The following is a 14,995-nucleotide window of genomic DNA, read 5'->3' on the forward strand; positions in this document are numbered from 1 at the left end:
ACTTCTGTCTTTTGAAACTGCATATGCTGTGAGCACCTGTGAGATATAATGTAAGTATATTTGTGGGATCTGCGGGTTCCACACTTCATAAAACTAGACTTCTAAACTTCAATACTAATATAAAAAAACAAACAAAACAAAAACATGTGATACCTTTTTTGATATGACGCAAAAACAAGTCCTTGGCACACATAATGGAATTTTTTTTTTTTCTTTTTTCATGAACAACTTGCTCACAGTGCTGGTGCAGATAAAAGTCACTGCATATCAGACACTTCAGTGTTAAATATTAATTTCTCCAATGCAGTCTAGAAAATTCTGCAGGTTGTACTTATATCATTATGGACTGTGTGCAGACAAGAAGTACAGTCTGACCCAAAGCGATCAGGGGTTAGACCTCAGCTCAACACCTCCTTCTGGCCTATACAGCAGATTGGATGTTAATATTAAGGTGCTTGCAGGCAGATTATAGTTAAAATGATGATGTCTGAGAAGCTTTGTTCTGCTGGCTGCTGATCTTGCTTCAGGCATTTACACTGAGATCAAAATATTATCAGGCTCAGGGGTGCTCCCATAGCTCAGTTGGTAGAGCGTTTGCCCCATGTACTGAGGCTACTGGTCCTCTGCAGCAGTCGCTGGTTCAAATCCCGCTTGTGACCCATTAACTGCATGTCATTCCCCCTCTCTCTACCCCCTTTCCTGTCATATCTTCAGCTATATATATATATATATATATATATATACACACATATGTGTGTATATATTATCAGGCTGGAGAGGCACTCACCATTGGCAACGTAGGTGATCTTACAAAGGATGTTGTCTCTGCTGATCTCTTTATCACCCTCAGGTGGGCTGACCAGTGTTTGGCAGATCATAGCGACATTGATTTTGGCACGAACACACCGATTTGTGGGCTGAAATTAAAGCAAAATTGTAAATGCAAAAAAATCCCACTGATGCACACAAATCTCACTTGAGCTAATTTGACAGAGTGACTGAGGCTAAGAAGTCCAAAACTGTTCTTTCTTCCATTTATCTATGAATGGGGCCACACAACAAACCCTCGTTTGACTGAAGACTATTTGTATTTATATGCTGTAATGGTTCAAATACATTTTTAATCTAATCACAGTGCCAGGGTGTCTACATGCATTAGAGAGTTAAATGTAAGACTTCTTAATGCCGCCATTTAAATAACTTTAAGGCGAATTTTGCTGTAAAACAAAACATCAAATGAGAATTAAAGCTGCAAGCAGCGTTTTACGGGCCCTCGCACACCCGCGCCACTCGGGGGGCCGGCCGCCGCGGCCTCGTGGCAGGATTCGCCCCGGGCGAAGAGGCTCTGTGATTGTCAGGGCCTTTTGACGTCCCCTTAAGGAATTCGACGTCGCTTCCTGTCGCCGCTAGGTGGCGCTGTGAGAATGTCTCCTGCTTGTCACGTGGATGTGTTCAGACTGGGACTTCTATGACACTTGTGAAGTTTGGTGGGGATCGGACCATGTATGCCCAAGTTATAGCAATATGTGTTTCATGGCGAGACATCAAACTTCGCCACCACCTGACGGCCACACCCTTCAACGAGGGCGTATATCTTTAATACCTTTTGATCACAATGTTGTCTAGATGGTACACAGTGATTTTGAACCCGTTCTGATCAATCCTGTAGGAGGAGTTCTTCACATTCCAATGCGTGGAAAACGCCAAAAATGGCTGCAAAATTCAAAATGGCCGACTTCCTGTTGGGTTTGGCCAATGGGTCCAAGAGGCTTTTTTGTGCGTCTGCATGTGATACATATCTGTACCAAGTTTCGTGCATGTCGGTGAAACGTGCCACAGGGGCTGATGTTTAAGGGGTGTGGCCAAGCCATTTGGCCAAACCCATCAACAAAACTCATATCACATGTTCAGACCTGGACCATTAACACACATGTGAAGTTTCAGGCAGATATGACCAAGGACACTGAAGTTCAGGCCACTTTTCTGCGTTTTGGCGAAACATCGACTTCGCCGCGCTCTCGGCGCAACGCCGTTTGACGATACGTCATAATCTTCACAATATAGCATTACCAACTTGTTAAGGCCTCACTCACCAAATTTGAGTCAGATATGGTGAATGTGGTGGGAACAGTACCTCAAACTGTAAAACATGACATTTCCTGTTGCCACCAGGGGGCGCTGTGACAATTATGGAATATTTTCATAGACATCTGTTCAGGGCAGGACTATTATCAAACATGTGAAGTTTGGTGCAGATTGGACCTTTTATGCTGAAGTTCTAGCAATTTTGTTTTTCATGGCGAGAAGTCAAATTTCGCCGCCACCTCACGGCCACACCTTTTAACGATAGCGCGATCTTTTAATAACTTTTAATCATAAAGTAGTCTAGATGGTACACAGTGATTTTGAAGCTGTTCTGATTAATCGTGTAGGAGGAGTTCGTTAAAGTACGACGTGTGAAAATGGCCAAAAATGACCTTAATTTGAAAATACAATTCAAAATGGCCGACTTCCTGTTGGGTTTAGGGGGTCACTCCAAGAGGCTTTTTTGTCCGTCCCGACATGATACATAGGTGTACCAAATTTCGTACGCCTAGGGCAAAGTTAAAGCTGGGGGCTTCGATTTTGAAAAGTGTTAGGGGGCGCCGTTGAGCCATTTTGCCACGCCCCTTTGTAACGACCATAAAATATTGAATTTTTCACAAGACCTGACGAGTGTGCAAAAAACTGGGACTTTTTGAGCACGTTTAGGCCCTCAAAAATGCGACCTTAGGATAAAAGGAAAAATAATAAGAAGAATAATTTTTACAGTTTCAATAGGGTCCTCGCACCGGTTCGGTGCTCGGGCCCTAAATATAGGCGTAGTTTTCTGGGTTAATACATATATTGTCAGTTCAAAAGTATAAGGAAGGTAAAATGACAATAACTAGTTGTGTTGCCTGATACACTGGTAAAATGTAACTGGAGTGAATAAATAAAAAATTAAAGCTGCAAGCAGCGTTTTACGGGCCCGAGCACCCCCGCGCCACTCGGGGGGCCGGCGGCCGCGGCCTCGTGGCAGGATTCGCCCCGGGCGAAGAGGCTCTGTGATTGTCACGGCCTTTTGACGTCCCCTTAAGGAATTCGACGTCGCTTCCTGTCGCCGCTAGGTGGCGCTGTGAGTATGTCTCCTGCTTGTCATGTGGATGTGTTCAGACCGGGACTTCTATGACACTTGTGAAGTTTGGTGGGGATCGGACCATGTCTGCCCAAGTTATAGCAATTTCGTGTTTCATGGCGAGATATCAAACTTCGCCACCACCTGACGGCCACACCCTTCAACGAGGGCGTAAATCTTTAATGCCTTTTGATCACAATGTTGTCTAGATGGCACACAGTGATTTTGAACCCGTTCTGATCAATCCTGTAGGAGGAGTTCGTCACATTCCAATGCTTTGAAAACGCCAAAAATGGCCACAAAATTCAAAATGGCCGACTTCCTGTTGGGTTTGGCCAATGGGTCCAAGAGGCTTTTTTGTGCGTCTGGGTGTGATACATATCTGTACCAAGTTTGGTGCATGACGGTGAAACGTGCCGCAGGGGCTGATGTTTAAGGGGTGTGGCCAAGCCATTTGGCCACGCCCATCAACGAAACTCATATCACATGTTCAGACCTGGACCATTAACACACATGTGAAATTTCAGGCAGATATGACCAAGGACAGTGAAGTTCAGGCCACTTTTCTGCGTTTTGGCGAAACATCGACTTCGCCGCGCTCTCGGCGCAACGCCGTTTGACGATACATCATAATCTTCACAATATAGCATTACCAACTTGTTAAGGCCTAGCTGACCAAATATGAGTCAGATATGGTCAACGTGGTGGGAACAGCACGTTAAACTGTAAAAAATGACATTTCCTGTCGCCACCAGGGGGCACTGTGACAATTATGGAATATTTTCATATACGTGTGTTCAGGGCGGGACTATTATCAAACATGTGAAGTTTGGTGCAGATTGGACCTTTTATGGTGTAGTTATAGCAGTTTTGTTTTTCATGGCGAGAAGTCAAAGTTCGCCGCCACCTCACGGTCAGGCACTTTAACGATAGCGCAATCTTTTAACAACTTTTGATCACAAAGTCGTGTAGGTGGTGGCCAGCAATTTTGAAGCCGTTCTGATTAATCGTGTAGGAGGAGTTCGTTAAAGTACGACGTGTGAAAATGGCCAAAAATGACCTTAATTTGAAAATACAATTCAAAATGGCCGACTTCCTGTTGGGTTTAGGGGGTCACTCCAAGAGGCTTTTTTGTCCGTCCCGACATGATACATAGGTGTACCAAATTTCGTACGCCTAGGGCAAAGTTAAAGCTGGGGGCTTCGATTTTGAAAAGTGTTAGGGGGCGCCGTTGAGCCATTTTGCCACGCCCCTTTGTAACGACCATAAAATATTGAATTTTTCACAAGACCTGACGAGTGTGCAAAAAACTGGGACTTTTTGAGCACGTTTAGGCCCTCAAAAATGCGACCTTAGGATAAAAGGAAAAATAATAAGAAGAATTAAAGCTGCAAGCAGCGATGAACGGGCCCGAGCACCCCCGCGCCACTCGGGGGGCCGGCCACCGCCTCCCGATGGCCGGACCCGCCCCGGAGCGGAGAGGCTAAGCGTGGCCGCGACCGTCTGACGTCGCCCCGAAGCCACAGTGAGCCCGGAAAACCAAACGGCATTCGACACCCACTCTCCGCCGTGCTGATGCAAGGATGGGGCAAAACCTCAAGTGCGCACAAATAACCCACAAACTGTCTCCGTACCGCTCCTGTGCTGTGATTTAAGTGTCTGTAAGAGGTGACAGTAAAATGTAACCCAAAAAGACACCATTTACACTGTGTTTTCAGCCTCATTGTCAACTGTAGCCTCTACAGAAGCTCTATCCCAAGCGGCACAGCTGCAGCCAAAAAACAGTGTTTCTCTTCTATGTCCAAGTGCTCAGACATTTTCTTTTCTGTTCAAAGTTTGTTAGTTAAACTGTGTGCCTAACAAGTCACTGTTTCTGAGAAAAACTCTGTCTGTTGTCTGAGTTGTTTCCAGGATTAAATCATTCGTGCAGCATGGAGACATTTTGTGAGCTGTTTGTGTTCATTTTTACATTATAAAACTGATCATTATTCACTTAAATTGCACTGGATGTCACTATGATCATGTTTTCTGTTGAAATTGTTGGAGTATTTTGTGTACTGGAGATCTTCATCCATCCTCACATCAGCACAGGAATGAGTATATATTGAGTGCAATTTCATTTTTAGGTGAACTACTTTTGAAAGGAATTCAGTGTTGTTTCCTGCTCCCAGTATTACGTAGCTGTGTTCAGGGCATGCCTATTATCACACATGTTAAGTGTGATGCAGATTGGACAAATCTGTAGCCTCTGAGACTGGAAGTGCGTGCACACAGCTGAAGTGGGTACATATGCTGTAGCCCAAGTAATACAGCTGCAGCAAAGAAATGATGTTTCTCTGCTATGTGAAAGTCTTCAGACATTTTCTTCTGTGTTGAAAGTTTGTTAGTTAAACTGTGTGCCTAACAAGTCACTATTTCTGAGAAGAATGCTGTCTGTTATCTGAGTGGCTTCCAGGATTACGGCATTCGTGCAGCATGGAGGCATTTTCTGTTTGTTTTTCTGTTTATTTTTTTCATTTTAAAACTGATCACTCTGCAATTGAGCTGGATTTGACTACAGTGCTGTTTTCTGCTTAAACTATGGGAGTGTCTTGTGAACTGGAGATCTTCATCCCTCCTCACATCAGCACAGGAATGAGTAGCTATTGAGTGCAATTTCATTTTTGGGTGAAGTACTTTTTAAAGGAATTCACTGTCATTTCCTGCCCCCAGTATTACATAGATGTGTTCAGGGCATGCTTATTATCACACATGTGAAGTTTGATGTTTCATGTGTCATTTACATTAAAGTTATAGCAATTTCCTGTTTCATGGCAAAACGCCAAACTTCGCCACCCCGCTACAGCCACAGCGTTTAACGCTGACCAAATCTTTTAATAAGTTTTAATCACACACTTGTCTAGATGCTCCAGGCCAGTGTTGAAGTCAATTGAAGAATTTTTGTAGGAGGAATTAGTTAAAATAGGTCTTGTGGAATACACCAAAATTGAGCACAAAATTCAAAATTGCCGACTTCCTGTTGACTTTAGCCTATGGGTCCAAGAGACTTTTTTGTTCATCTCCCTGTGATACATATGTGTACCAATTTTGGTGCATGTCGGCCAAAACTCACTATTTGCAGCGCCGCACGTCAAAGGGCGTGGTCAAGCCATTTGGCCACCCCCATGGACAAAACTCATATCACATGTTCAGGTGGAGACTGTTAATGAACATGTAAAATTTCAGGCAGTTTTGACCAAGCACAGGGAGGTTAAGGGCACTTCCTGTGTTTTGGCGAAACGCGTTAATGGGCGTGGCCACGCCATTTGGCCACAGACATGGACGAAACTCATACCATATGTTCAGACCGGGACTCTTAATAAGCATGTCAAGTTTCAGGCAGATATGATCATGTACAGTCCAGTTATAGCAATTCCTGTTTTATGGCGAAGCATGGACCTTCGCCACGCCGCCAGGGCAACACCGTTTGACGAGACATCCTGATCTTCATAATGTAGCATCAGCAATGTCTTAAGGCTTTTCAGACCAAATTGGAATTTGATACAGTCAACGTGGTGGGAGCAGACCTCAGACTGTAAATAATTTCATTTCCTGTCACCAACAGGGGGCGCTATGAGAATTATGGAATATTTTCATATAGGTGTGTTCAGGGCCGGACTGTTATCAGACATGTGAAGTTTGGTGCAGATCTGACCTTTTTTACTAAAGTTATAGCCATTTCCTGTTCCATGGCGAAACATGGACCTTCGCCGCGCCACCAGGGCAACGCCGTTTGACGAAACGTCCTGATCTTCATAATGTACCATCATCAAGGTCTTAAGGCTTTTCTGACCAAATTGGAGTTTGATATAATCAACATGGTGGGAGCAGGACCTCAGACTGTAAAACATGACATTTCCTGTCGCCAGCAGGGGGCGCTATGATAATTATGGAATATTTTCATATATTTCCATTCAGGCCCATACACTGATCATACACATGAAGTTTGGTGCAGATCTGACCATGTACCCCAAAAATTATGGCCATTTCCTGTTTCATGGCGAAACGCCAAAATTCGCCGCCACCTCACATCCAGGCACTTTAACATGCCGTGAAACTTTTAACAACTTTTAATCACACAGTTGTCTAGATGGTACACAGCGATTTTGAAGTCATTATGACGAACCGTGTCGGAGGAGTTAGTTCAAATACGACACGTGTAAAACGCCAAAAACGGGCGCCAAATCCAAAATGGCCGACTTCCTGTAGGGTTTAGCCCATGGCTCCAAGAGGCTTTTTTGTGCGTCCCGGTGTGTTCTATCTGCGTACCAAGTTTCGTGCGCGTCGGAGAAACATGCCGTCGGGGCTCGTCTGTAGATGGCGCTACTGAGCCATTTCGCCCCGCCCATTCGCGAGACCCTTAAATTACGTAATTTTTCGCCGGGACTGACGCGGCCGCCAAATTTCATGAGTTTTCGGATATGTTAAGGCCTCCAAATATGCGATTTACTATTGCCAGAATAATAATAATAATAATAATAATAAGAATAATCCGAGCAATTTCAATAGGGCCTCGCACCGCGGGTGCTCGGGCCCTAATTAAAGCTGCAAGCAGCGATGAACGGGCCCGAGCACCCCCGCGCCACTCGGGGGGCCGGCCACCGCCTCCCGATGGCCGGACCCGCCCCGGAGCGGAGAGGCTACGCGTGGCTGCGGCCGTCTGATGTCGCCCCGAAGCCACAGTGAGCCCGGAAAACCAAACGGCATTCGACACCCACTCTCCCCCGTGCCGATGCGAGGACGGGTGAAAACCTCAAGTGCGCACAAATAACCCACAAACTGTCTCTGTACCGCTCCTGTGGTGTGATTTAAGTGTCTGTAAGAGGTGACAGTAAAATGTAACCCAAAAAGACACCATTTACACCGTGTTTTCAGCCTCATTGTCAGCTGTAGCCTCTGAGATTGGAAATGCATGGACACGGCTGAAGCACGAACACAAACTCTATCCCAAGCGGCACAGCTGCAGCCAAAAAACACCGTTTGTCTTATATGGCCAAGTGCTCAGACATTTTCTTCTTTGTTGAAAGTTTGCTAAGGAAACTCTATGCATAACAGGTCACTGTTTCGGAGAAAAACTCTGTCTGTTGTCTGAGTTGTTTCCAGGATTAAATCATTCGTGCAGCATGGAGACATTTTGTGAGCTTTTTGTGTTCATTTTTACATTATAGAACTGATCACTCTTCACTTCAATTGCACTGGATTTGACAACAGTTCTGTTTTCTGCTTAAACTATGGGAGTGTCTTGTGAACTGGAGATCTTCATCCCTCCTCACATCAGCACAGGAATGAGTAGATATTTAGTGCAATTTCATTTTTAGGTGAACTATTTTTTAAAGGAATTCAGTGTTGTTTCCTGCTCCCAGTATTACGTATCTGTGTTCAGGGCATGCCTATTATCACACATGTTAAGTTTGATGCAGATTGGACAATTCTGTAGCCTCTGAGACTGGAAGTGCGTGCACACAGCTGAAGCTGGTACACATGCTGTAGCCCAAGTAATACAGCTGCAGCAAAGAAATGATGTTTCTCTTCTATGTGAAAGTCTTCAGATATTTTCTTCTCTGTTGAAAGTTTGTTAAACTGTATGCCAAACAAGTCACTATTTCTGAGAAGAATGCTGTCTGTTATCTGAGTGTTTTCCAGGATTACAGCATTCGTGCAGCATGGAGGCATTTTCTGTTGTTTTTCTGTTTATTTTTTTTTTCATTTTAAATCTGATCACTCTTCACTTCAGTTGCACTGGATTTGACTACAGTTCTGTTTTCTGCTTAAACTATGGGAGTGTCTTGTGAACTGGAGATCTTCATCCCTCCTCACATCAGCACAGGAATGAGTAGATATTTAGTGCAATTTCATTTTTGAATGAACTACTTTTTAAAGGAATTTACTGTCATTTCCTGCCCCCAGTATTACATAGGGCATGCTTATTATCACACATGTGAGGTTTGATGCAGATTGGCTCATTTACATTAAAGTTATAGCAATTTCCTGTTTCATGGCGAAACGGCAAAATTCGCCACCCCGCTACAGCCACAGCGTTTAACACTGACTAAATCTTTTAATAAGATTTAATCACACACTTGTCTAGATGCTCCACACCAGTGTTGAAGTCAATTGAAAAATATTTGTAGGAGGAATTAATTAAAAGAGGTCATGTGGAAAACGCCAAAATTGAGCACGAAATTCAAAATTGCCGACTTCCTGTTGACTTTAGCCTACGGGTCCAAGAGACTTTTTTGTTCATCTCCCTGTGGTACATATGTGTACCAATTTTCGTGCACGTCGGCGAAACTCACTATTTGCGGCGCCGCACGTCAAAGGGCGTGGTCGAGCCATTTGACCACGCCCATGAACAAAACTCATATCACATGTTCAGACTGGGACTGTTAATGAACATGTAAAATTTCAGGCAGTTTTGACCAAGCACAGGGAGGTTAAAGCCACTTCCTGTGTTTTGGCGAAACGCGTTAATGGGCGTGGCCAAACCATTTGGCCACAGACATGGACGAAACTCATACCATATGTTCAGACCGGGACTCTTAATAAGCATGTCACGTTTCAGGCAGGTCAGACCATGTACAGTCCAGTTATAGCAACTTCCTGTTTTATGGCGAAACATGGACCTTCGCCACGCCGCCAGGGCAACGCCGTTTGACGAGACGTCCTGATCTTCATAATATACCATCATCAAGGTCTTAAGACTTTTCAGACCAAATTGGAGTTTGATATAATCAACGTGGTGGGAGCAGGACGTCAGACTGTAAAACATGACATTTCCTGTCGCCAACAGGGGGCGCTATGAGAAATATGGAATATTTTCATATAGGTGTGTTCAGGGCCGGAGTATTATCAGACATGTGAATGTTGGTGCAGATATGACCCTTTTTACTAAAGTTATAGCCATTTCCTGTTTCATGGCGAAACATCAATATTCGCCGCCACACTATGGCCACGCCCTTCAACATGAGGACAATCTTTTAATAACTTTTGATGAGAGTGTAGTCCAGAAGGTAGGCAGTGAATTTGAAGCCATTCTGATTCTTCCCCTAGGAGGAGTTCGTTAAAATGCATGACAAGTGAAACGCCAAAAATGACCAGGAAATTCAAAATGGCCAACTTCCTGTTGAGTTTGGCCTATAGCTCCAAGAGACTTTTTTGTGCGTCTGGGTGTGATACACATGTGTACCAAGTTTCATTCATGTCCAAGAAACGTGGCGGGGGGGCTGAAGTTTAAAGGGCGTGGTCAAGCCGTTTGGCCACGCCCATCAACGAAATTAATGTCATATGTTCAGGCCGGGACCTGTCACACACATGTGAAATTTCATGCCGATATAAACTTGCACACAGAAGTTACTGTTAAATATGTCATGTTTTCGGGCCGCGGTCCTTCGCCGCTCTCTCGCGTCGACACCCTTCGCCGGACCGTCACGCCGTTCAAAATGTAGCATCACCCACTTGTTAAGGTCATCTTCACCAAATTTGAGCTAGAAATAATCAACACGCCTGGAGCAGCACGTCACAACCTAAAAAAAGTCATTTTCTGTCACCACCAGGGGGCGCTATGACAATTATGGAATATTTTCATATATTTCCGTTCAGGCCCATACACTGATCATACACATGAAGTTTGGTGCAGATCTGACCATGTACCCCAAAATTATAGCCATTTCCTGTTTTATGGCGAAACGCCAAAATTCGCCGCCACATAACATCCAGGCACTTTAACATGCCGTATATCTTTTAATAACTTTTAATCACACAGTTGTCTAGATGGTACACAGCGATTTTGAAGTCATTATGACGAACCGTGTCGGACAAGTTCGTTCAAATACGACACGTGGAAAACGCCAAAAACGGGCACAAAATCCAAAATGGCCGACTTCCTGTAGGGTTTAGGCCATGGCTCCAAGAGGCTTTTTTGTGCGTCCCGGTGTGTTCTATCTGCGTACCAAGTTTTGTGCGCGTCGGAGAAACATGCCGTCGGGGCTCGTCTGTAGATGGCGCTACTGAGTCATTTCGCCGCGCCCATTCGCGAGACCCTTAAAATACGTAATTTTTCGCCGGGACTGACGCCGCCGCCAAATTTCATGAGTTTTCATATATGTTAAGGCCCCCAAATAAGCGATTTACTATTGTAAGAAGAAAAAAAAGAAGAAGAATTAAAGCTGCAAGCAGCGATGAACGGGCCCGAGCACCCCCGCGCCACTCGGGGGGCCGGCCACCGCCTCCCCATGGCCGGACCCGCCCCGGAGCGGAGAGGCTGACGTTACTCCGAAGCCACAGTGAGCCTGGAAAACCAAACGGCATTCGACACCCACTCTCCGCCGTGCTGATGCAAGGATGGGTGAAAACCTCAAGTGCGCACAAATAACCCACAAACTGTCTCTGTACAGCTCCTGTGGTGTGATTTAAGTGTCTGTAAGAGGTGACAGTAAAATGTAACCCAAAAAGACACCATTTACACCGTGTTTTCATCCTCATTGTCAACAGTAGCCTCTGAGACTGGAAATGCATGCACACGGCTGAAGCACGTACACAAGCTCTATCCCAAGCGGCACAGCTGCAGCCAAAAACACCGTGTCTCCTCTATGTCCAAGTGCTCAGACATTTTCTTCTTTTTTGAAAGTTTGCTAAGGAAACTCTATGCATAACAGGTCACTGTTTCTGAGAAAACTCTGTCTGTTGTCTGAGTGTTTCCCAGGATTAAATCATTGGTGCAGCATGGAGACATTTTGTGGGCTTTTTGTGTTCATTTTTACATTATAAAACTGATCACTATTCACTTCAATTCAGCTGGATTTGACTACAGTTCTGTTTTCTGCTTAAACTCAGGGAGTGTCTTGTGTACTGGAGATCTTCATCCCTCCTCACATCAGCACAGGAATGAGTAGATACTGAGTGCAAGTTCATTTTTGGGTGAATTACTTTTTAAAGGAATTTACTGTCATTTCATGCCCCCAGTATTACATAGATGTGTTCAGGGCATGCTTATTATCACACATGTGAAGTCTGATGCAGATTGGCTCATTTACATTAAAGTTATATCAATTTCCTGTTTCATGGCGAAACGCCAAAATTCAGCGCCACACCACACCCACAGCGTTTAACGCTGACCAAATCTTTTAATAAGTTTTAATCACACACTTGTCTAGATGCTCCAGGCCAGTGTTGAAGTAAACTGAAGAATTTTTGTAGGAGGAATTAGTTGAAATAGGTCTTGTGGAATACACCAAAATTGAGCACAAAATTCAAAATTGCCGACTTCCTGTTGACTTTAGCCTATGGGTCCAAGAGACTTTTTTGTTCATCTCCCTGTGATACATATGTGTACCAATTTTCGTGCACGTCGGCCAAAACTCACTATTTGCGGCGCCGCACGTCAAAGGGCGTGGTCAAGCCATTTGGCCACCCCCATGGACAAAACTCATATCACATGTTCAGGTGGAGACTGTTAATGAACATGTAAAGTTTCAGGCAGTTTTGACCAAGTACAGGGAGGCTAAAGCCACTTCCTGTGTTTTGGCGAAACGCGTTAATGGGCGTGGCCAAGCCATTTGGCCACAGACATGGACGAAACTCATACCATATGTTCAGACCGGGACTCTTAATAAGCATGTCAAGTTTCAGGCAGATCTGACCAAGTACAGTCCAGTTATAGCAACTTCCTGTGTGTTGGCGAAACATGGACCTTCGCCACGCCGCCAGGGCAACGCCGTTTGACGAGACGTCGTGATATTCAGGATATAGCATCATCATTGTCTTAAGGCTTTTCAGACCAGATTGGAGTTTGATATAGTCAACGTGGTGGGAGCAGGACCTCAGACTGTAAAACATGACATTTCCTGTCGCCAGCAGGGGGCGCTATGAGAATTATGGAATATTTTCATATAGGTGTGTTCAGAGCTGGACTATTATCAGACATGTGAATGTTGGTGCAAATATAACCTTTTTTACTAAAGTTATAGCCATTTCCTGTTTCATGGCGAAACATCAATATTCGCCGCCACACTATGGCCACGCCCTTCAACATGAGGACAATCTTTTAATAACTTTTGATGAGAGTGTAGTCCAGAAGGTAGCCAGCGAATTTGAAGCCATTCTGACTCTTCCCCTAGGAGGAGTTCGTTAAAATGCATGACAAGTGAAACGCCAAAAATGACCAGGAAATTCAAAATGGCCAACTTCCTGTTGAGTTTGGCCCATGGGTCCAAGAGACTTTTTTGTGCGTCTGGGTGTGATACACATGTGTACCAAGTTTCATGCATGTCCGAGAAACGTGGCGGGGGGGGCTGAAGTTTAAAGGGCGTGGTCAAGCCGTTTGGCCACGCCCATCAACGAAATTAATATCATATGTTCAGGCCGGGACCGGTCACACACATGTGAAATTTCATGCCGATATAAACTTGCACACAGAAGTTATTACTAAATATGTCGTTTTTTCAGGCCGCGGTCCTTCGCCGCTCTCTAGCGTCGACACCCTTCGCCAGACCGTCACGACCTTCAAAATGTAGCATCACCCACTTGTTAATGTCATCTTCACCAAATTTGAGCTAGAAATAATCAACACGGTTGGGGCAGCAAGTCACAACCTAAAAAAACTAATTTCCTGTCACCACCAGGGGGCGCTATGACAGTTATGGAATATTTTTATATATTTCCATTTAGGACCATAGACTGATCATACACATGAAGTTTGGTGCAGATCTGACCATGTACCCCAAAGTTATGGCCATTTCCTGTTTCATGGCGAAACGCCAAAATTCGCCGCCACCTAACATCCAGGCGCTTTAACATGCCGTGAAACTTTTAATAACTTTTAATCACACAGTGGTCTAGATGGTACACAGTGATTTTGAAGTCATTATGACGAACCGTGTCGGAGGAGTTCGTTCAAATACGACACGTGGAAAACGCCAAAATCGGGCGCAAAATCCAAAATGGCCGACTTCCTGTAGGGTTTAGCCCATGGCTCCAAGAGGCTTTTTTGTGCGTCTCGGTGTGTTCTATCTGCGTACCAAGTTTCGTGCGCGTCGGAGAAACATGCCGTCGGGGCTCGTCTGTAGATGGCGCTACTGAGCCATTTCGCCCCGCCCTTTCGCGAGACCCTTAAAATACGTAATTTTTCGCCGGGACTGACGCGGCCGCCAAATTTCATGAGTTTTCATATATGTTAAGGCCTCCAAATATGCGATTTACTATTGCCAGAATAATAAGAAGAAGAAGAAAAATAATCCGAGCAATTTCAATAGGTCCTCGCACCGAGGTCGGTGCTCGGGCCCTAATAATCCGAGCAGTTTCAATAGGGCCTCGCACCGAGGTGCTCGGGCCCTAATTAAAGCTGCAAGCAGCGTTTTACGGGCCCTCGCACCCCCGCGCCACTCGGGGGGCCGGCGGCCGCGGCCTCGTGGCAGGATTCGCCCCGGGCGAAGAGGCTCTGTGATTGTCACGGCCTTTTGACGTCCCCTTAAGGAATTCGACGTCGCTTCCTGACGCCGCTAGGTGGCGCTGTGAGTATGTCTCCTGCTTGTCACGTGGATGTGTTCAGACCGGGACTTCTATGACACTTGTGAAGTTTGGTGGGGATCGGACCATGTCCGCCCAAGTTATGGCAATTTCGTGTTTCATGGCGAGACATCAAACTTCGCCGCCACCTGACGGCCACACCCTTCAATGAGGGCGTAAATCTTTAATACCTTTTGATCACAATGTTGTCTAGATGGTACACAGTGATTTTGAACCCGTTCTGATCAATCCTGTAGGAGGAGTTCGTTAAAATACGACACGTGAGAAACGCCAAAA

General features: G+C 45.0%; 1 protein-coding gene across 1 annotated transcript in view; it reads right to left on the reverse strand.

Moving 5' to 3' along the window:
* Positions 1-14,995, reverse strand: part of LOC146320656 (ceramide transfer protein-like) — a 43,562-nt gene that overhangs the window by 3,335 nt on the left and 25,232 nt on the right. The window contains exon 16 of the mRNA XM_084728988.1: positions 788-917. Coding sequence (XP_084585114.1) covers positions 788-917 — 130 coding nt within the window. The remainder of the gene's footprint in view (positions 1-787; positions 918-14,995) is intronic.

This window comes from Lutjanus erythropterus, chromosome 10 (assembly GCF_056507025.1).
Source record: "Lutjanus erythropterus isolate fLutEry1 chromosome 10, fLutEry1.hap2, whole genome shotgun sequence".
In the NCBI taxonomy this organism is placed as follows: Eukaryota; Metazoa; Chordata; class Actinopteri; order Lutjaniformes; family Lutjanidae; genus Lutjanus; species Lutjanus erythropterus.